Source organism: Gallus gallus, chromosome Z (genome assembly GCF_016699485.2).
Source record: "Gallus gallus isolate bGalGal1 chromosome Z, bGalGal1.mat.broiler.GRCg7b, whole genome shotgun sequence".
NCBI classification, from domain to species: domain Eukaryota; kingdom Metazoa; phylum Chordata; class Aves; order Galliformes; family Phasianidae; genus Gallus; species Gallus gallus.
In genome coordinates, this window is record NC_052572.1 from 68,172,023 (window position 1) to 68,193,208 (window position 21,186).

Sequence of the window (21,186 nt, forward strand, 5' to 3'; positions counted from 1 at the left end):
ATGAAGATCAAACCAGAATTTTACTTAGACTCCGCCTGTAATTTCTTTCAACATCTGGTCTGTACTATGCTACCTACTTTGATACACCAGCAACGAAAGCTATTTAGCAAGAATAAGTGATTTGCCTAAGGAATATCCTTGAACACCTTAAAAACAGAACTATGGATTATTTGAAGGCTCATGGAAAAGCAATAGCCCTTATATAACCTGTAAGGTCAATTTTGCTTCACAAACAGAATAAAAAATAATTTATTTCCTTCAAAAATATGTAAGTGCACTGCTACTTGTACTTTGATGCTTACCCCGTGTCCGCAAGTACAGACTGCTTGGAGAGTCTGCACAAACAGGTGCAGCAGTTTCACTTATTTTAAAGCACAACAAAGCCGTATTTGTCCTCCAAGAGCCCTTCTCGGTAGCACATCTGTTCATTTCTGTCCTTTCCTCCATTATACCGTTAAAAAAATTGCAGCAAAAACTGGAAGAGCAAACTGCTACCAACAGAAAATTCACTTAGCATTAGAGAAAACTAACAGCAGATTTGATTTATGCACAGTATGAAGATCTTAGGATACAATATTAATCAAAGTCCCTCACAGTTCCAGGAAAACACAGAATTAAGTCTCTGAAAACAGACTCTCAAATGTTTTCAACGTAACTTTAATTTGAACATGGTCAGTGTTAAAAGCAAAGAGAAGAGTAGTCACTACACAACAACAGCTTACTGTGCAGCCTCTAAGTCAACTGTATTAGAAAGAAAACTTTTCGGCAATCACTCTGACACAAATCAGAAAACAAGGAGTACTGTTACACCTTGGCCTCAAAGGCAAGAGAGAAGGCAATGAAAGGGATAAAAGATGGATATCAAAAGGGCACATGGGATGTAAGCAAAAAGACTAATTAATCCTTGTGATTAATGCTGAAGAAAATAATCTGCAGAAGCTTTTGGCAAGAAGAGAAACAGCAGGATTGTCTGTTTCAGGTAGGTAATGAGTAAGCAATTCCAGATAGTTGAACAGGACATTGTCATCAGTACAGGCACACTCTTCCTACCAAGAAACACCTTAACAGCTCCAGTATCTGCACCAAAAAGACAAAAGAGCAAGTGGAAGTTTATAGGGAACAGTAGAAATGTATACCTGAATCCAAAGGAATGTCTCCAGACAAAAAGCAATGCTTCTGAAAACTCAGCAGTCCACCAACCACCACCGAACATGTGAGCTGCTCTAAACAACACTGCCTGACTAACACTGCTACTGTGTGAATAAGCCAACACAAAAGACTCATAAGCAGGTCTGAAAAAGTAGCACAAGTGCAACACGAGTAGTTACCTGTAACACCTGCATTTTGTTAAATGATTTGTTCAAGTGAGATTTCAGTAATGTAAAACTACGTATGTGTAATCATTCAGGTCAAGTTAGATTCAGAGCACTTTTACCAACTTACTTCCAGCAAAAGAAAGCATCGACATTAGCTCACAAACAAGATGAAAGAACCCAACCCAAAACTGTACTTTTCCTTTTCACTGACTTCATTCATTTAAAATGTTTGTGCCAGCTGAGGACAAAGTTGGATTTATTATATTCAAATTCCTGACTACACGTCACATTGGGTATGTGCGAACACAGACAATACTGCCAATGTGAGTGTGCAAGTCCCATGAAAATTATCACCAGATCACACAGAGTTCAGACCTGAGCTCTCATCAGATTCCACCTCTCCCAGCTCTCCAGCTTGTCTAGTCTCACTGAGTAACAGGCACAGCCTTCTGGTGTGTCAGCCACTCCTCCCAGGTTCATGCCACCAGAAAACTTCTGAAGGCAGATTCTATCCCTCCTCTCAAGTCATTGCTGAAGATGCTGAACAAGAGCAGACCCAGTGCTGACCCCTGGTGTCCTAAGAACTATTTGTGTTTATCAACAGCCAGGAAAATGCAGAACGGCTTAGTCTGATTCAGAGAAGACATTCAAATTTAAAAGCAAACTAGAAAACTTCTGATTAGAAAGCATGCCTCCAAAGACATCTTCTACTTCATCTAATCTCTCACTCATGTACCCAAAGGAAAACAAGGCTCGAAGATTTTGTCCATCAGTCTTCCCAGTATCTACGATGCAAGAGGACAAGGCATGAAAATGGATTCCTTCAAAATGTGTTTATCTAAACTCCTGCATCCCTTCAGTTTTTCCATGACAGCACTCATCTTGCTCACAGCTCCTTGTTAGCTGCAGAGGTAGCTGGGTCCAAAGCCCAGAAGTACCACAGACACAGCAACAACAGATTTTGATAGCTCTTGATCTTCCTACCCTGGAAAAGCGGAGTGAATCCCCTTGATTCCTCTCCCATAAAGGCCATTTTTTCCCCTCAGACAAATCATAAATGAAGAATAAGCAGGGAGAAGTTTGGCAGTTAATATCCCCACTCCTCATGATCCTTGCATACATAGCAATTACTCAATCCCACATCCCCAGTCCCACAAACAGAGGAAAAAAAGCAAACCGCTGGAAGTAAAAAGCAGCTTCCACATAGCTTTATTATCCTCCTCCACACATTCTCTCAAAGCAGTATCAGACTGGGACAGCTACAAGCAAGCATGTGCACCTGCATACCTGCGTGAGCCTTCATCACGCAGGACCTTGAAGAGAGCCACATTACAGGCTGCAGATAGCATTCTTCTCAGCTCTAAAACTGTTAACAAGCAAAACACGTGCAACAGGAAGAAGCATTCAAACAAATCTGAAATAAGCACCACCAGCCTACAGACAGCTAAAATAAAGGCATAAATTAAAACTAAAAGGTGAATCATAGAATCACTCAAGTTGGAAAAGACCTTAAAGATCATCAAGTCCAACCACAACATAACCACACTACCCTAACTCTAACAACCCACTGCTAAATCATGTCCCTGAGCACCACATCCAAGCAGTTTTTAAATACATCCAGGGATGGTGACTCAACCACCTCCCTGGGGAGCCTATTCCACTGCTTAACAACCCTGCCTGTAAATAAGTGTTTCCTGATATCCAACCTAAACTTACCTGGCACAACTTGAGGCCATTTCCCCTCATCCTGTCACCAGTCAGAAGAGAGAAGCCCCGCTCTCTCTGTAAGCACCTTTCAGATATTGGAAGAGAGTAATAAGGTCTCTCCTCAGCCTCCTCTTCCCCAGACTAAACAGCCCCAGTTCCTTCAGTCTCTCCTCATAGGGCATATTCTCCAAGTCCTTCACAAGCCTTGTTGCCCTTCTTTGGACCTGCTCCAGCACCCCCACATCCTTTCCGTATTGAGGTGCCCAAAACTGAACACAGTACTCAAGGTGAGGCCTCACCAATGCCGAGTACAGGGGCAGGAAGACTCCCCTAGTCCTGCTCAACACACCATTCCTGATACAAGCCAGGATGCCACTCGCCTTGGCCACCTGGGCACACTGCTGGCTCACATTCAGCTGACTGGCCATCAGTACACCAAGGTCCCTTTCCATCAGGCAGCTTTCTAGCCACTCCTCCCCAAGCCTGTAAGGCTGCTTGGGGTTGCTGTGACCAAAATGCAGGACCTGATGCTTGACCATACTGAAACTCATACAGTTTACCTTGGCCTATCGATACAGTCTATCCAGGTCCCTCTGTAGCGCCCTTCTCCCCTCAGGTAGATCAACACTGCCTCCCAACTTGGTGTCATCTAAAAACTTACTCAGGGTACACACAATTCCCTCATCAAGGCCATTAATAAAGATGTTAAATAGAAGTGGTCCCAGTACTGAGCCCTGGGAGACACCGCTCACGACCAGCTGCCAACTGGATGTAAAGCCACTGACCACAACTCTTTGGGCCCAGCCATCCAGCCAGTGCTTCACCCAGCGGAGCGTACACCCATCCCAGGGTGTTCCCAGGGACTAACAAGTCTTACTGTTAAAGACTGAGGCAAAGAAGGCATTAAGAAACCTCAGCCTTATCCTGATCCTTGGTCACAAAGTTGCCCTTAGTGTCTAACAATGGATGGAGATTCTCCCTAGTCCTCTTGCTGTTCATGTTTTTATAGAAATATTCACTGTTTACCTTAGTGGTCAAGTTCAGTTCTAGTTGGGCTTTGGCTCTTATAATTTTCTCCCTGCACAGCTTCACTATGTACCTGCAATCATCTTAAGTAGCTTGCCCACTCTTCCAGAGACCATAAACTTTCCTTTTGTTCTTGAGTTCCAGTCAAAGGTCTCTGTTCAGCAAGTCTGGCCTCCTTGCCTGCTGGCTCATCTTCTCTGACTTGGGGATGGTCAGCTCCTACACCTTTAAAATAATTTCCTTAAAGTATTCCCAGCCTTCCTGGGTTCCCATGCTCTCCAAAACTACCTCCCAGGGGACCCTCTCAACCATGGTCCTGAGGAGATTGAAGTCTGCCCTCCGGAAGTCCAAGGTGGCAGTTCTGTTGACTTGGTTCAACAAGGACTGCATGGTTCAACAAGGACTGAGAAATCTAGCATCTCATGATCACTATGCCCCACATGGCCTCCAACCTTTACATCCCCCACAAGACCTTCTCTGTTAACAAACAGCAGGTCCAGGATTTTGCTTCCTCTTGTTGGCTCCTTCAACAGCTGTATCAGGAAGTCACGGGAGGTATCATTTTGCAGGTTTGTTACTTCTGGACAGACAATTTAAAGAGGACGAAGAACCACATTTCCACTTTGATAACGATGCTAACAAGGGAAAAGTAAACGGAATAAAGATTGTCCTTCCTAAGCTGGAAATCCAAAGGTATTCTCCATTAGGATTCCGTAAGAGTGAAAGCAAACAAAACAGCGAAGGACAAAGTGATGTTAGTTACGTCCTGATACAATTGCTTCAGTGCATGTTTAGCTGCTTTATATATTTCAAATATTAATCCCCACTTTCCCTCCTAGACCTAGAAATGGCAAAAAATAGAGACGTGGTACAAACTTGACCACCCCCCATGGGCATGGGGGAAGAATCAAATCAAAAGGGACACTATTCAAACTTCTCAGTCAACATTTTCCACCTTTTTAGAGCCAAGAGATGCTCAAATGTTGCTTACAGATGTGTGACCCTTTCATTATTTCTTAATATTTTCACTGAAAACATACAGAAAGGTATGAGTGAATACATCAGTAAGCCACGTCACGTAAATCAGTAGGTATTAGCAAGCATGACCAAAGCCAGATTTTTCTTGCATTTTATTCTGAACACCTATTACAGATAAAAGCTATGTAGCCTAAGGAACATTCTTAATCACCTGAAGCTAATAATCACTTATTTTTGAAAAAAAAACAAGATTGAACACAGCTGCAACACTCTACCCTGCCTGTTCTACCAAGAGCAGGAAATTAATGCAGTCCCATGAATGCAGCAGACTTTCACAGTAGCAGATGAAGAGAACTTCATTTCCTCATCCAGCTATACAAGTAATGAATAATGCAATACAGATAGAACATGACAGATCCATATGCTGTACTGAAATGACTTATGTGCAAATTTGTATAATCCAACTAAAAATGTGGAGAGAGACTTAAGTAACTTCCCTGCTGTAAAGTAACCTCATACTTGATTGAAATCAGCACAAAAATCTGAACTCATCTCAAGTTTTGACCTCTGTGGATGTAATTGCTGCAAAAACTGAAATTCAAGAACAGTAATGTAAATTAAAGTGCCAGAACTGCTTGTAGAACCTAATAGATGATAAAACGTTATTAATACAGATACCTTATAATTGTCTCCATAAAATAGGTTTCCAGGGCCACGTAGCCTCCATACACTAGCACTTCTGCTCAATCTTTTGCTGACTGAGATAAATCTAATTTGTTTTCCATCTTCAGTGTTTCCCAGTAGTTTTACATTTAATGCTGCTATACTGAATAAACATTCCCCTTGTTCTTTATGGGCTACAGTAATTTTTTTTATATCATTTAATGCAATACCTTGTATTAGATACTACGGCCAAGCCTATTACAATTTCCATCCAATATATTTACAGATTTCTATATTTCCTATGTCCAACCCACTAAAAATTCTATTAAGTATGAGATATAGACATTATTATAGCAAATTCTGTATTTTCCTTCTAATTAGTTTTGAAAGGCTGACTCACAGCTGTAGTAAATCTCTCATTACATCAAAAGCCTGAAGTAATACTCCATTCCACAGTAACATTATGTCTAACTCAGTAACGAAACAAACAGCTATCATGGCAGTACATTGCTGTGAGAGAGCTCCCAGGTACATAGAGTTCTATCTTCCTCCAATTTATATTATTCTCTGCACATCTTCCAACTTTGATATTAAAGGACAGGCTAGAGAATTGCTCACTAAGTTGCTGAGAAGTCTCAGGATAGCTTGAGATGTTATCTGACTCAAGATGCCCTTGTCTCAGCATGGGATAATCCATGTGTTTCTATTTACTTCACAACAGCCATAGACAATTCTAAAGTAGTTACTCTAACCTAGCACCTGTATTTGAGACAAGTTAAGACATCATTCTTATCTAACACCCGTTATAACAGACCTGTCAAACCACATTACTGTGCCATGACACCCAAAGGCTGACCTCTGTCAAGCACTGAATACCTCAAAACATCACATGGCAGACAGACTTCACAGCATGACACTCCTCTGACATGGAGATAGAAAACTACATTTTGAAGCTTTGCAATTTGATTCATTATGAAGTACTTACAAACAGCATCAAGTCCACTTTCACAAGTGGAACAATGAACCTGGGGGGAAAGAATAATGACCTGAAAGGGCTGGGGGGAGCATAACACCCTGAAAACCAAATCACAAAATGGCCTGGATTGAAAAGGACCACAATGATCATGGTTTCAACCCCCCTGCTACATGCAGGGTCACCAACTACTAGACCAAGCTGCCCAGAACCACATCCAGACTGGCCTTGAAAGCCTCCAGGGATGGGGCATCCACAACCTCCTTGAGCAACCTGTTCCAATGTATCACCACCCTCTGGGTGAAAAGTTTCCTCCTAATATCTAACGAAACCTCCCCATCCCAGTTGAAGAGTTGAGTAGAGGGGGACAATCACCTCCCTCTCCCTGCTGGCCACCCCTTTTTCAATGCAGCCCAGGATACAGCTGGCCTTCCAAGCTGCAAGCACGCACTGCTGGCTCACGTCCAGCTTCTCATCTATCAGGCATCAGTAAACCACTAACGACTATTCTGAAATAGCATGCATCTTCCCTTGAGACACTTCCATCTTGCAAAAAGATGCTTTCTACAGAAAATTCTGAAGCACAATCGTGGTTATACAAACATTTCACCTGATGAAAAATATAAAAATACCGAATCTAACCACAGGAGACATGCTCACAGTAGACAACATCAGTCTGTGCTCGAGCAAATGTGGATGATTTACAGACCTTGGCATCAGACATAGGTTCTTATTCTGTCCTATATGATCACAATTTACCATTAGACATAAGATTATCAAAACAGAAAGGCAGGAGCTGCACTACTTAGTTTAAAAGTTTAAGTAGCAGAAAGGAAAAAACAGATTCCTGTTTCAAGGAGATACCATCCAGACTTCATTAGAACAGGTTCTTCAATAAATTTTAACAGTATCAACTCCAAGGTTGAAAAAAGGCAGTTTCTTTAGTTGTCAACATGGAATAGCTCAAAAAAAAAGGACATGAAAGAACATGAAAGAACACTATTTACTCCACACTTCATTAGGACAGCAGTTCATTTAAGCTCTGCTCCCTAAGCTTTAAGTGCACATATTTAAAATAATAGCATAACTAAAACTGTATACAAATCATTCACTCAAATGAACTCAAATACACAGAAGTGAGAATGGCCAAAATTTAGAGAAATCAGTCGATACAGAGTGCTGCAGTGTTTTACAGAGAGCAAGGATTTTTCTCCTTCCTCACAGTCACCTCATGCAACTGCTTTTTAAGGATTATATTGTTTGTAAACAAACAGCTTACTGGAGAATGGACTCAGCACACACAAGTATCAGATCTTCCTCTTTTTCTCAGCAGCTGATATTCAAGCTCCTACTACTAACGTAAAGTGTCATTAGGATTGTTTCAGGGACTTATTCAAAAGTAAATTCTCAGTAGGTTGCTAAAATCTTAAAGAATTGTAACACAGGCTTCAAAAAAAAGATGAGTGAAGATTGCTATCCATCTTTTGTTGGTGTAAGATAAAGGGGTTCCTGCATGTTGTTTTTAATGGAAATCCAAGAGTAGATAAAAACAAAAGCACAATGCTTCAACATCAAGACCATACAAACTTCAGAGAAAGCTTCCTTCCTCCCTAGGTCTACAGACAATGATAGCAGCTCTCAAAGCTGTAGTTCATCTAGCTGATGAAATTGCTAAAAATGTTTAGGTACAGAAAGTGCTTAAACAAAGTTTCTCAAGTAGCAGATACTGTCCTCACACACACACACAAAAAGAAGACATTCCATATGGTAACTATTTTTATCCTGTTAAGCATCAGAGGTTAGAGAAATCACAGAAATGTCTCCAAACTACCAGCTCCTCAGCTGATTTTTTTTTTTTTAATCTTTCACATAAAGAAAAAGCAAGTTGGAATCATTTTTAGAACTGAAAGAACTCAGACTCAAGAACTATACATTTCCTTCAAGGTACACTCAGCTTCCATAATCTATCAGCCTTCCTAGTAAGGAATTAGAGGAAAAACAAACATGATAACCTTCGGCAAAAATACCACATCCACAGTTGATCAGCTGAGTCATATTTAAGATGGTTCTAATTCACTGCAGCTGCATCTAATGAACCACAAAGATAGCTTTCTGCTACAGTACAAGCAATACAGCTCAGAGCTCAGTGGCTGCATACTCACCAAGTTACCAGCAACCTTTGGTTGACTGTTCTCACCATCAAGTACAGAACAATCTCAGTACTGTAGCTAAGTAAGTGCAACATCGAAAATACTGCCCTGTTTTATAATCTCTTTGGATATATTACTGCCATGTTATCAGACCAGGAAAGCAGCCTGATACATTCACTGCTGCTAGAAGATCATGTCTCTGATTCCTCAAACCCACAATAAGCCACCTATTTTACACAATACAGAAAAGCAGCAGTCCTCTTTACAGGAAAGATAATTAATACACAGATATCAACATAGGAGCCTGTGATCAGTCACACCGAAATTGGGTGAACAAACTAAGCTTCCTACATGACCATCATACAAACCTTTCCAAGAGCACAGACTATGGTCAATCTGAAAACATCAGTCATGATGCAGCTTCAGTGAATACAAAAATCATGCTGGGATTCTAAACACAGAACTGTTGATTTAAAACAAGTGGATAGTACAGTAAGTCTGTGACTGAACTCAAGACTTCAGAATACTGTCAGTTTTCTACACAAAGAACCTTAAGCCTGAGTAGTTGGTTGGTAGCCACCAAAAGTCATCAACTGGCTGCCTTGGATATACTAGTACATTTTTATGAAGGTTACTGTTTGGGATTGTATTATAAATTTCACTATCTCCTCCTCTATTTACAAGCATTTTTCCACTTACAGGACTTCTCTGGTCTCCAGAGAGTCACCTAACTAATAGATATAGCTACAAGTCAATCAATTAGCAAAACGCTCCATTAAGAAATAGACTTAAGTCATCTAAAGCATTCACATTTAAATGCAATTACTTGATCTTCTTTCACCTTCTTTGTAGGAAAGGGGATAGAGAAGGAAGGAGAGTAGTGCAGGAGAAGCTTCAGAAGCTACTGAAAGTTTTCAACTCTGACAAAGATTTATCTACACAATGGGTACTTCAACAAGCTCCATCTCCACAGAAAATCAGCAAGCTTAAAGGTCACTGTAACAAGGAACTAACACGCTGAACAAGAGAAACTTCATTTTGACAGCTGCATTTCTTGTTTGCAGCACACTCCACATGTGGGAAGACTCACAGATCTGTTGGAATATACAGGAGGAACAGAGGGACAAAAACAAGCACTTGGCTCTGGGAAGTACTACAGTAAACTTCCTGTTTATGCTACAGAGAGCTTCAAGCTTTTTACCTCCTTAGTCAGAGGATGCATGCCATTAAGTCAGCATCCTTAAGGCAACTGTCAGAAGGGAGCCAGATGAGTCTTGTGAAGAGGTACATCACACCAATCTGTCACACAGCTGTGGCACCTCAGAAAGGTCTTCCAACTGGAGAGGGACACTACCAGGTATTTCAAAAACAGGCTCACCCTTAACACTAGCACTACAGCCTGTAATTTGAAAGACTGTTTTTGATACTGTGCAAAAAAAAAATCAAAAGGGAACTGAAATTTAGAACAATTTCAGGGGAAACATTTATATTCTATTTAGAAGGAATATCAATAAACAAACCTCAATATTATCTGCTTGGCAAAATGCTCTAAAACCTACCTTACAGCAAACAGTAAGTACTTCCACACACACACACTCTGCTCCCAGCTTCCTACAACCAGGAAAAACAAAATACTGTATGAGAAATGATCCTTGAGCAGTAAAAAGCAGAAATGTCAATAAAAAAACTAAAGGAGAAAAAACTATCCTCAACTCTCAAGTTATTTTTCTTCAGAAAAAACAGTAAGTGGTGCAGTCTCCCAGCTGTCACACCAGTCTGTTACACTCTAATTTGCTTATGCAAAGTACAAATTGTTATATTTTTCTACCAAATTCACTACAGTAAGTGGATTAACTACAGAGACTAACATTATTAGCAAGACTTTTCTCCAAAGCACGGAGAAGAGGTATGACTTTGGGGGTGCAGTTTGGCATTTACTGAAGACAGGTGTCAGAGAAGCAGCAGCCGGAATCTTTCTACAGGCCACAGTAGGGAGTAAGTGGTAGACGTGATTCAGCTGGCTGAGAGAGCCCACTTGATGAGGAGGAAAGTACTATCAGCTGTTTGCAAAAATATTACAATGGCTTCTCCTGACCCAGAACTAACTGCAACCCCAAAAACTCATTTAGTAGATTTTATTCACCTCTGCATGCAATCTGCTCCTAGGACTCCTTTTTCCTCCTGGCTTTCAATTAAGTGTTTGCAAGTTATTCGATCATACATGACCACAGGAGCATACTAAGAATATTTTCCTACCTACCACCTCCTTAAAACAAAATTCCTTCACCCCACAAAGTTGCAATCTCAAACACTGAAGCTTGACAGGACTGCAGAGAACTAAAGTAACACCTGCCAAGTTCACAGAGGGAATTTGATCAGAAGGCACCAATGCAAGCACTGAATTTGTCACCCAACAAGAGCAGGTTATTCTGCTGCACAAGCTTAACTGTAGTATGACCTCCAAAAAACTCAGAACCTTTTCATTCAGATATTTCATAGCAATACCTACTTAAAATTAAGTGCTCCTAAAATTTTGTATGTATTTTAAACTGAACAGGAAGTCCCACATCTGCAATATATTACTGAAATTTACATGCAGAAGCTTGAAGAGGAAAATATCCCAAGTCAAACCTGACAAACCAATCCCACTTAATGCAGTAAGTGATGATAACGACAAAAGCTTTCATCAGGTAAGCTATAACACACTGGGAGCCTCAGTTGCACAATCTTCCACCTTCACAACTTGCACATTTAAGTATTTCACTTCCTATCCTAACAAAAAGGCTGTTATCAACCCTTACAGCCTCATAGTCAGTTAGTCAACAGCTTTTTCAGAAGTGACCTTTACACACATATAATACCACAACTGACAATCTCGGGTTGACTGAGAGGACAATCAAGTCACTGGTCCTAGAAAAAAAAGACTTCATCTAGTCTGGAAATTTTATCTCAGTTCTGTATACAATACTATTTCTCCAGGTAGAAGACTTTTTCTAGCTTTCTAAACTTAGGGGAACTGGTATATTATTTAAATGAAAGAAGACTGATGTCCTAGTAAGAGAGAGGTACTCCCAGGGTTCATCAAATGTATGGTCACCTGCAAGAAGCAGAGTTCAACAAACACAAAGCCAAACAGATTAAATGAGTTTGAATAGTTAGAGAAGACTTTACAAAAGGCTCAAAAAGATATTCTCCAGGTGAAATTTAAGCCCCAGACCAAAAGCCCTCATTTTGCAGACCCTGCATTTTTCAACCTCCAACAATAACATCTTCTGTTTCCCAGAAGTTATCTGAAGTTGAAATTCATTTCAGAAAAGCACCATACACAATACTTGTTGTAGTACCTGTCCTGGTAGCTATTTTCAATTTCAATGCACTGACAAGGAACCAAAAATTCCAGAAGGCCTGATTCAAGAGAAAGCAAACAGTATTCTCTATGATACACTTTCAAACTGTTCCCATGGAAGATGGGCAGAATACAAACATCTGACTTCAACTGTTAATGATGCAAACCCTAGATACTATTACCCAGGAGATATTATTTGAATTTGTTAAGACACTCATCAACATCTTATTTCATCCCACTTCTGTGATACTGTAATGGCACTTCTATCATTGACACTACACAAGGGATCCATTTGTACCTAAGAACACTGTGCTAAGTCTCATCTTTGCAACAACCCCTTGCATCTTGGAGCAGTAAAAGACAAATCAGGAAGATTTTAAAAACCACAGTACTATGGTTAACTACACAGGACAGTATCAGGTGGAATACCCAATAACTCGTGTTTCCTGTTCTACTTTCTCATATCAGCAATTCCTGAAGTCACACCTGCAACTTCAAACTCATTCAAAAGGCAGATTTCTTCATATCCCAAGTTTTAAAGCGAAAGACCAAACCATATAGTGCTTCCACAAAAAAAAAAACAAGAAATCACAGATATGACAGTGATAAACAGCAGCCATTTGACGGAATCAAAGGTTAGAGACAACCTGAAATCAGTTTATATCTCAAATGTGTGTTTGAGAGAAACCATTTTGCATCCTGACACTTCTCCAGCAGCCCTATAGCATAAGAAATGCTGCAACAGCAGGCTGTTTCTTCAAGTAAGCCTCTTTTAATCTTTCATATATCAGTACTAAGTATGTCACCGAACTCCAGTAGAGACATCAGATAAGAGACTAAAAGCCTCCCCGTGTATGCTTTGAGAAAAATCTCACTTTAAAAAACAGTTGTTTTCAGCAGGAGATGACAGGCACTTACAAATAATAAGCCCAGACCCCATCTTTATCCTGGCTTTTAAAACATCCCCAGACTGTTTCTTCAGAGGTTTTACGCACTCAAGTTTTAACAGACCAAAGTTTATCCAGCACACTGTATGCCATACTACCCAGCTCCTAAAGTGAATCTTTACTTCAAAAAAAAAGCAAACCAACAGAATGTACCAGACTGTGCTAGCCCATTTCATCAGGCTTCACTTGGCTGCCCAGAGAAGCTGTGGATGCTCCATCCCTGTACGTGCACAGAGCCAGGCTGCATGGGGTCCTCGGCAACCTAATCTGGTGGGTGATACCAGCCCATGGCAGGGAGTTGGAACGTGATGGGCTTTGAGGTCCCTTCCAGCCCAAGCTATTCTATGATGTGCTATAATTTGCTTCTCCCAAAATGCCACTCTATCCAAACCCTTTTTACTTAAATCCTTAGGGTGCTCTTCTGCCATTTAAATTTGTTAATGTATTGAAAGAAGATCAGTGTGAACTCAACGAATCAAACCCTTACCTTCCTCCTCAGCACAATCTGTTGTAGAGGGGTAGCACTGTCTCACAACCAGGAAATCTCACATAATAGACCATTTTCAAGCTTATTAGAAGTGTTAATGGACATGAGGCCCAAAATAGTAACTTTTCCTCAGCTCATAACACTTCTTGTTTGTACAGATTGCTGAAGTGCTTTTAAGTCTGTTTTCTATTCTTTGCACCAGCTCAGCTCAACTGGTGCACAGGACACAAAGTTTTGGCACAGAACGAAGTTATTTAAACACTGACAGTTATACACAACCTAAAGCAGATGGCTGGTTCTCCTGTGAGTTTAAGAGTTAAGATTCATGCAAGTCTGGATGTGCTCACCAGCCTATTTTTCTGATAAAGTGGGGAAATTAAGGAACGCAAATCTATAGGCCTGCAGTTATTCAGAAAGACCACCCTAAACAGGTTCAGTCTCTCTTCTGTCATCTGCTGTTCCTCTGACTTAGAAGTAATCATATGAGTCAAAGTTAAAGCACAGGACATTACCACAAGACCACCCATTCAGACAACTGATACAAGAGCTTCTGTCCAAGGTACTTCACTCTTGCTCAAATTATACAGACAACACTAAGGACACCACTGAAATGGGGGGGGTTTTGTGTTTCCTGGGTTGGGTTTTCAACTGGGCAAAACCAGCACTCTTACATAGTCATGGCATTGAAAATTCCTGCATAACCTTCTTGCTGAACTCAAAGACTTACAATGCTAGCACAATCCTTAGTACTTTTTCCCCCAATTAGGAATCAGTACTCAAATTAGGATGACAAAATGCTTCAGCGTGTTAAAAAAATGAGTGACTAAGTTAGAGAACTCACCAGAAAAGTAACCACAATTTTTAACTGTTTTTGTAACAAGCAAATTATCTTTGCCATTAATATGTGTGCTTTGTTTGAACTCAGTTCATGAACAGAAAGCTATTCTGATGCAGCCTTGATGGAAACAAAAGAGCAAAACAAAAAAGTTAAATATCAATATGCAATTAGTTTCCAAGGAACACTGCAAATAATTTCTTTCACAGCCCTCAACTGAAATGCAAGCTTACCAAATCAGACATCTTTCCTCCTTCTTTAGAAGTGACTATTGTAACATCAGGTTTTGCTAGAATCTCAGTGGTTCCATATGCAGATTAAAGTTTGAAGCTTATTGTTAGAAGTAAAATTTAAAATTTAGTCACTGAGGGAGTAAGACTGCAGCAGACAGACCTACTCCTAATCCCCTTTCAGTCTTCTTGCAGAGTGAAGAGACGATTGCAGCAAGTGTGTAGCTCTAGACCTTGCAGACTTCCTATCAGCAACATTCTTTGAAGTAAATCTTCAAAACAAGCACTTGTCTAATACCACACTAAAAATGTAGGGTCCACTAAAAAACATATCCATTATGTAGCGCTTCCCTCTAATGCAACTCATTATATGAAAACTCATTATGAATAAATCAGTAACTTCAAAAAGAATAGGCAATCAAGCATTCTTTAACAGTGTCCAATTGTAGCCTCACAACTTGCAGAGAAAAAGACACACACCTGGTTAACTACAGCACTTCTGTGCACAAATGTCTTCTGTGCCCAGGTCTGATTTCAAGGTATTTCTGAACTACTGCTCCAAGTTGCATTTTTGAACACAGGGATATTGGCTGCTCTTAGAACATCTCAGTAATTAAGTCTAAATAATGTGGTTTGGAGATCTTTACTATCATCAACAAAGATTAAGTGTAAAGAAGAACTAAAAGCAGATGCAAAAAACAACTTATACCCTAATACAGAAGGAGGAAAAAGCACTGAGGTTTTTTCCCCCCCCTCAGATGCTAACATGTTAGCCCACCAAACAACACACATGCTTTCAAACTGCAGAAGTTAGTTCAACTTACCAGCACTGCTAGAGATTTTGTTCCACTTAGGATAGTCATTTGGAAAGACAAAGGCTGAAAGAGCAAGACCTTACAGCTGCATGGTGCATGGCACTTGCTAACGGTCATGGAAGAAGCTGAGGTACTCAAGTGCCTTCACTTGATCTTCCCTGGTAAGACCAGTACAAATATCAGATGTAGAGAACTATGGAAGACTTGAGCCAGACAGTGGTATCCAGTGAAGAGACAAGAACCAACAGCCAAGCAGAAATATAGGTAGATCTTAAAGAAGAAAAGACTTTTCTGCATGGTGAAAATGGCCAAGCATACAGGTTACAGAGATGATACAGAATCTGCCCAGGCAGATCAGGAGAAACTTTAAACCCAGATGGATTTGGTGCTGGGCAGGGCGTTTTATGCTGATCCTGTTTAAAGCCAGGGATTGAAATGTGCCATAATACACACAAATACTGAAGAATAAGTGAGTATATTGTCCACATGTCCTATGATGATACTTTTAACATGTCCCTTACAGAAGGTACTAACAATAGACAAAGGAATTAATTGTTACTCAACTAGCTGCAATAAATGCAGAAATAATTCACATGCTTGAGACATCATAAAAGAAGTCCTGCCAATCCTATCCTTTATTTCTAGGGAAGCCACTTTGCTTAACAAGTTAACAAACTTAGAAAGGAAGTTTGAGAAAAACCTTCAGGCTTCAAATTTTTGAGCAAAACATACCCATTTGATGTTTCTGAAATTGTATCTCCAAAATTATGCTCTGACATTACTAATGCACAGTCTACCTCCTTGAGGCTGTTTGTGACAGCTTCATTATCAACTAGAGACAGACAAAATGTGTCATGCCTTTACGGAGGCTTCAGAATGGAGTCCTTCACTTTTAAGGAACAGTTGTACATGAGCTATAAAAAGCAAGAAAAAAGCACACTTGGGAATGAACTGAAGCAGAAGAAAATTGCCTTGAACAGCAAATGTTGCTTAATCCATTGTGCAAGTTTATCACTGTTCTGGTTTTCTGGGATTTCTTTCTTTCAAATATCAAATACTGCCTACGAAATTCTTCACCAAGCAGTCTCAGATGCCATCTCCCAAAAGCACAGTTGTGTTATACTGAGTGCAAGGCCAGGGAGGATGGGCCTTCAGGTAACCTAACCCCATGGCAGAAGGGTTGGAACTAGATTGTCTTTAAGAACCCTTCCAACCCACATTAGTCTACAGCTCCATGAAATAAATTCAGAGCACATGCTAGACTGAGCCCACCCAGGTTTTCCTCTTACGCCAAACCCTGCAGTGCCAAATCAACCAAGCACCTTCAACTTCAGTTCAGTGTCACAGTGTTTTTGCTTTCCTGTGACCCTGCATTATGAAATCTACAGATGCCACAGTGAGAAATATCAGTACACTTTTTCAAAATGCTGGACAAGAAAGCAACTGGGCAACAGTTCAGTCATACCAGTTAGCTAACAAATCATTTCCAGTTCAGCATCTACAGTCTACCTGTCACCAAAGCTTGCTTCAAAACACAAGAGCCTGCCTGCTTAGTAGAACCATAACCATAAATGATTAGCTGAAGCTGAGCAAGACACACTACTGTTTTGCACAAGTTAAGGTAAGAGAGACAATGGAGAAGTAAGGCACTGAAGTACAAGCATACCACCTCTTTTTTGTCACAGGTAAGAAGGTATATTCTTAAATCAACTTATGTTTGTTTCTTTCCATGTAGAACAGTGTTTTCAAATGTCACACACATTACACCTAAGTACTAAGAGTAGAGCGGAAACACTAAACTGCTAACAATCCTGGTATTGCATAACCAGCGGTCCTAGCTTTCTCAGTGTCTCTGCTAGTGCTGAGGGAGAAAACTGTCCTTAGAAACATTGTGTACTAGAGTCAGCAATGACTACTTGCAAGTGGGCACTTAGCTTTTAGGAACTCCACACAGAATCAGGCAAGTAACAACTCCAGCACCGGTGCACATTTCACCTGTATGTATTGATTCATCTCACAGAAGTGCAGCATAAGATTTATAAGTAAATAAGCTTAAATCAGCTATTTTCTAAAACACAACAGGCAGAAAAGTCACTTGTTTTTACTAGGCTGAGAAGGAACACAACCACAAACTCAACCACTTGCTCAGTGACAGCAGGACAAGCAATGAACAGGACAAGCAATGAACAGGGCTATCCTGAAGTCCTCACAACATCCACTCACCTTCTCCAAATCAGACGGTGTTACAATGCGAAGTAGAGAACTTCATATAAGTCTACACACTGTTTCTTATGAAATAAAGCAGAAGATGCTTGAAAATCTAGTCACTTAAAATCAGCGTGTTACAGAATCTTTTACCTATCCAAATACGGGGTTGAGAATTAAGAAAGGACAAAAACAACATAGGTCTGAGTTCAGACACCACCTCCAGAGGTGTTTTACTAATATACAGCAGTAGTGACGCAGGTTTTAAAGGTGGCTAAACTTAGATTGAACAAGACTAGTTCTGTAATGCAAAAAAAAAAAAACAGTAAAATGTTGATTAGCCAGCAAGAAGCTGTGCTCTCTGCACACCCACACAGCACAGTAAGTCATAAGTACTTCCTAATCAAGGAACAGCAAAGCAGTTCAAAGAAATTATACTGCAGATATCTATTGTAAAGTATGCTTTTAGAAGGAGAGTCATAGAGACTGCCAGCTGCTCACTGTTAAGAGATGTATTCCAAATGCTAATCTTGTTAATAAACTGATGACAACACCCTGGCTCACTCCAGAACCAGACCTCGTAAGGAAGGCTATTATTTACTAGTAAGTTGAAAAAATGTAATTCACTGGACAAAAAATACATATAAAATCCAAGCAGGTATCTTTAGAACTACGTGACATAGCATTCCTTTCATATGATTCCCTCTTGACATCACTTACCAAAGTATGCACTTGAAGATCTTGACCAGGTAGTAAGAAAGCTACTGTGGCAGAACCACCTATGACTATCTGCTTAGAGAAACAGTATTAAGCAAGGACAGACAAAAGTTTCCTCTGACTACTAGACAGATATTTTTCTGTTCCCCATTACATCAGTCTGTTCCCAAGCTTCTCAAGTTTCCTTTGTACCAGTTCACATGACTAGATCCAGCAGCTCTGGCAGAATAAGGTTCCCCAAATCATCACTACCATATTTAGATCGTATGACAAGACCTTTACTAGTCCTACCACAAGCTACTCTGTCCACTCAATTCCAGTAAACTGTAAATGTTTTCAGGATTATGAAACAAAGGACTTGCCCTGCAAAGTGGGAGTAAGACCCTCTCTAACTTTCATTTTCTTAGACAAATATTAACTTTAGTTAATATTCCAGTTCTATGAATCCTAGTTACATTCGAACTCAAAAGACACTACGCTTCAACACAGCAGCTACTTAATGAGAGCCTGACATGATTAACCACAGATCAGTTTGTCTCTCCTTCCTCTCTCCGGATCTCTTGGTTCTGAAGTGACACAACTGTAGAAGACAGCTATCACCTTAGCTTTCATCTGAACAATCCCAAAAACTAGCTGGAGTCACTGACCATGAAGTAGAACACACCAGTAGCACAATTAAGGATCCACAGTAAGTGCCTTAAGCATCTACTCACATGAAGTATGCATTGCACTCAAAGGTCTTCAGGCAATAAAGATCAACATCAACACAATCTCTCATAATATTCTTCACTTCAAATTGGAAAGATACAGATTTGAAAGGTGAAGTGCTCAATGAACAAAGAACTGGTGGCAGGGCTGTACCCTGAGAGAGGTGGTCAATGGTTCAGTGTCCAAATGGAGATCAGCAATGTGCCCTCACAGCCCAGAAAGCCAACCACATCCCTGGCTGCATCAAAAGAAGTACAGTCAGCAGGGTGAGAGAGGTGATCCTGCCCTTCTGCTCTGTGCTGGTGAGGCCTCATCTGGAGCACAAATCCAGATGTGAAGTCCTCAGTATAGAAGAGATGTGAACTTGCTGGAACATGTCCAGAGAAGAGCTAAAAAAATGACCCAAAGGATGGAACAATTCACTTATGAGGACAGGGTGAGAGAGATGGGGCTGCTCCACCTGGAAAACAGAAGGCTCTGGGGAGACCTGATAGCAGGTCTATTCTAAAGGTGGAACAGAGCAATGAAGGGGACAGACACTTAAGCAGGTTGTGATAAGACAAGGGGAAAGTGCTTCAAACTAAAGAAGGGGAAATTTAGAGTGGATATAAGGAAGAATTCAAAGATTTAGACTGGATATAAGGTGACGGATGGGAATGGGTTGTCCAGAGAGGTGATGGAAGACCCATCTTTGGAGACATTCAGTATCAGGCTGTACCAAGCTCTGAACAACCTGATGTCCTCATTCTTTGCAGGAGAGTTGGACTGACCAATCATTAAGGCAACTCTGCACATAGCAGAGGGGTTGAAACTAGATGATCAGTATGGTCCTTTTCAACCCAGGCCATTCTATGATTCTAGGATTCTTTTTAGTGAGCTCAATACTGTTGTTAGAAAAATAAATACTGCCCACACCAAACTACTCTAATCCATAAGACTCTGCATGACTTGCCTCTGAAAGAGCCTGAACCTCACCAAAGCTTTCACACTCAGTTATCCTACAAGTATGCCCAAAACCTTACTTGCCACCTAAACCTCTACCAATATGCCAGGAAAATAAGAAAAAAAACAAGCAAACTGATATGCAAGTAACAACTCTGAGCAGCTTCCACTTGTCACAAAGAAATTGTGTCAGTGTTGGCCAATAAGCTCTTTCAGTTCTCTTACCCAGAGAGCAGCACTAACACCTTCACATCCCAGCTGTCATAGGATCCTTACTTGGCTCAAATCTACCCTTAGGGACTTCCAGAAAAGGCTTCTGACAGTCACTGCTCTCAAGAGTGGCTCATGAAGAGGCACATCATTTTAGCTTTAACAGTGCTCTGAAGACTTATAAAATCTAAATGTGGAGCCTGTTTGCCTCTGAGCTAAGCCCCACCAGGAAAACAAGTTCAGACAGATTACAGTATTTACTTTTGATTAGGTCACTTACATGAGGAAGAGACAACTTATTTTCGTCTTCTAAGTTCTTCTCTCAAACAAATTTCATCATATAGCCTCTAAGGATCAGAAAACATTTGGCTCTACTATCCCAAGCTTCACAAATAATTTAAGTGTAAAGCACATTCAGAAGGGCTGCTGCCGACACAGTATGTAGCAATACTAGCTAATTGCCATCCCAAATACCTAGAGCGTGAGTGAGAAGACAGAGAACCTTAAGAGTTACAATTGTTAGATGGCAGGAAGGACTGGATTTCACTTCAAAGGGCAGCCCATACAATAGCCAATAGCTTCACACTGTGTTAGTATCTCTGGTTATTAAAGCATTCTAGCTTGGCTTTGTCACATTCTTTATACAATGCTTCTGTCAACTGAGACCAAAAGCTACAGCTTCCAAATCAGTGACCTCTCAAAGAGGAAGCATATGAGAAAGCAGCATCTGACCCTGACACGTATCTATCACATCGTGTCCTAGTTTTTTAGGTCTGTTACAGTAAATTAAACTTACCCCAAAGATTTTTCAACTTTGCTATGAAAGCAAATTGTTTCATTAAAAAAAAAGTCTGTTTTTCCATTACATAAGACCTAAATCTAAGGACCCTGCCATACTTCAATTCTGTCTAATGAATGCATTTAATAGGCA

General features: G+C 40.4%; 1 protein-coding gene across 50 annotated transcripts in view; it reads right to left on the bottom strand.

The window, feature by feature from the left end:
* ELAVL2 (ELAV like RNA binding protein 2) overlaps positions 1-21,186 on the bottom strand; it is an 85,106-nt gene that overhangs the window by 52,384 nt on the left and 11,536 nt on the right. For 11 of the 50 annotated variants that reach the window (XM_040656133.2, XM_046905822.1, XM_046905818.1 and 8 more), the window contains one exon: positions 10,373-10,424. The exons of 38 other annotated variants lie outside the window; for them this stretch is intronic. Coding sequence is in view for 4 of the 12 variants with exons in the window: in XM_004949542.5 (XP_004949599.1) it covers positions 10,373-10,424 (52 nt within the window). In the remaining 8 variants the exon portion in view is untranslated. Of the gene's footprint in view, positions 1-10,372; positions 10,425-10,681; positions 10,756-21,186 lie in introns of those variants that run through there. One more of the 50 variants, XM_046905825.1, reaches the window with a different exon arrangement.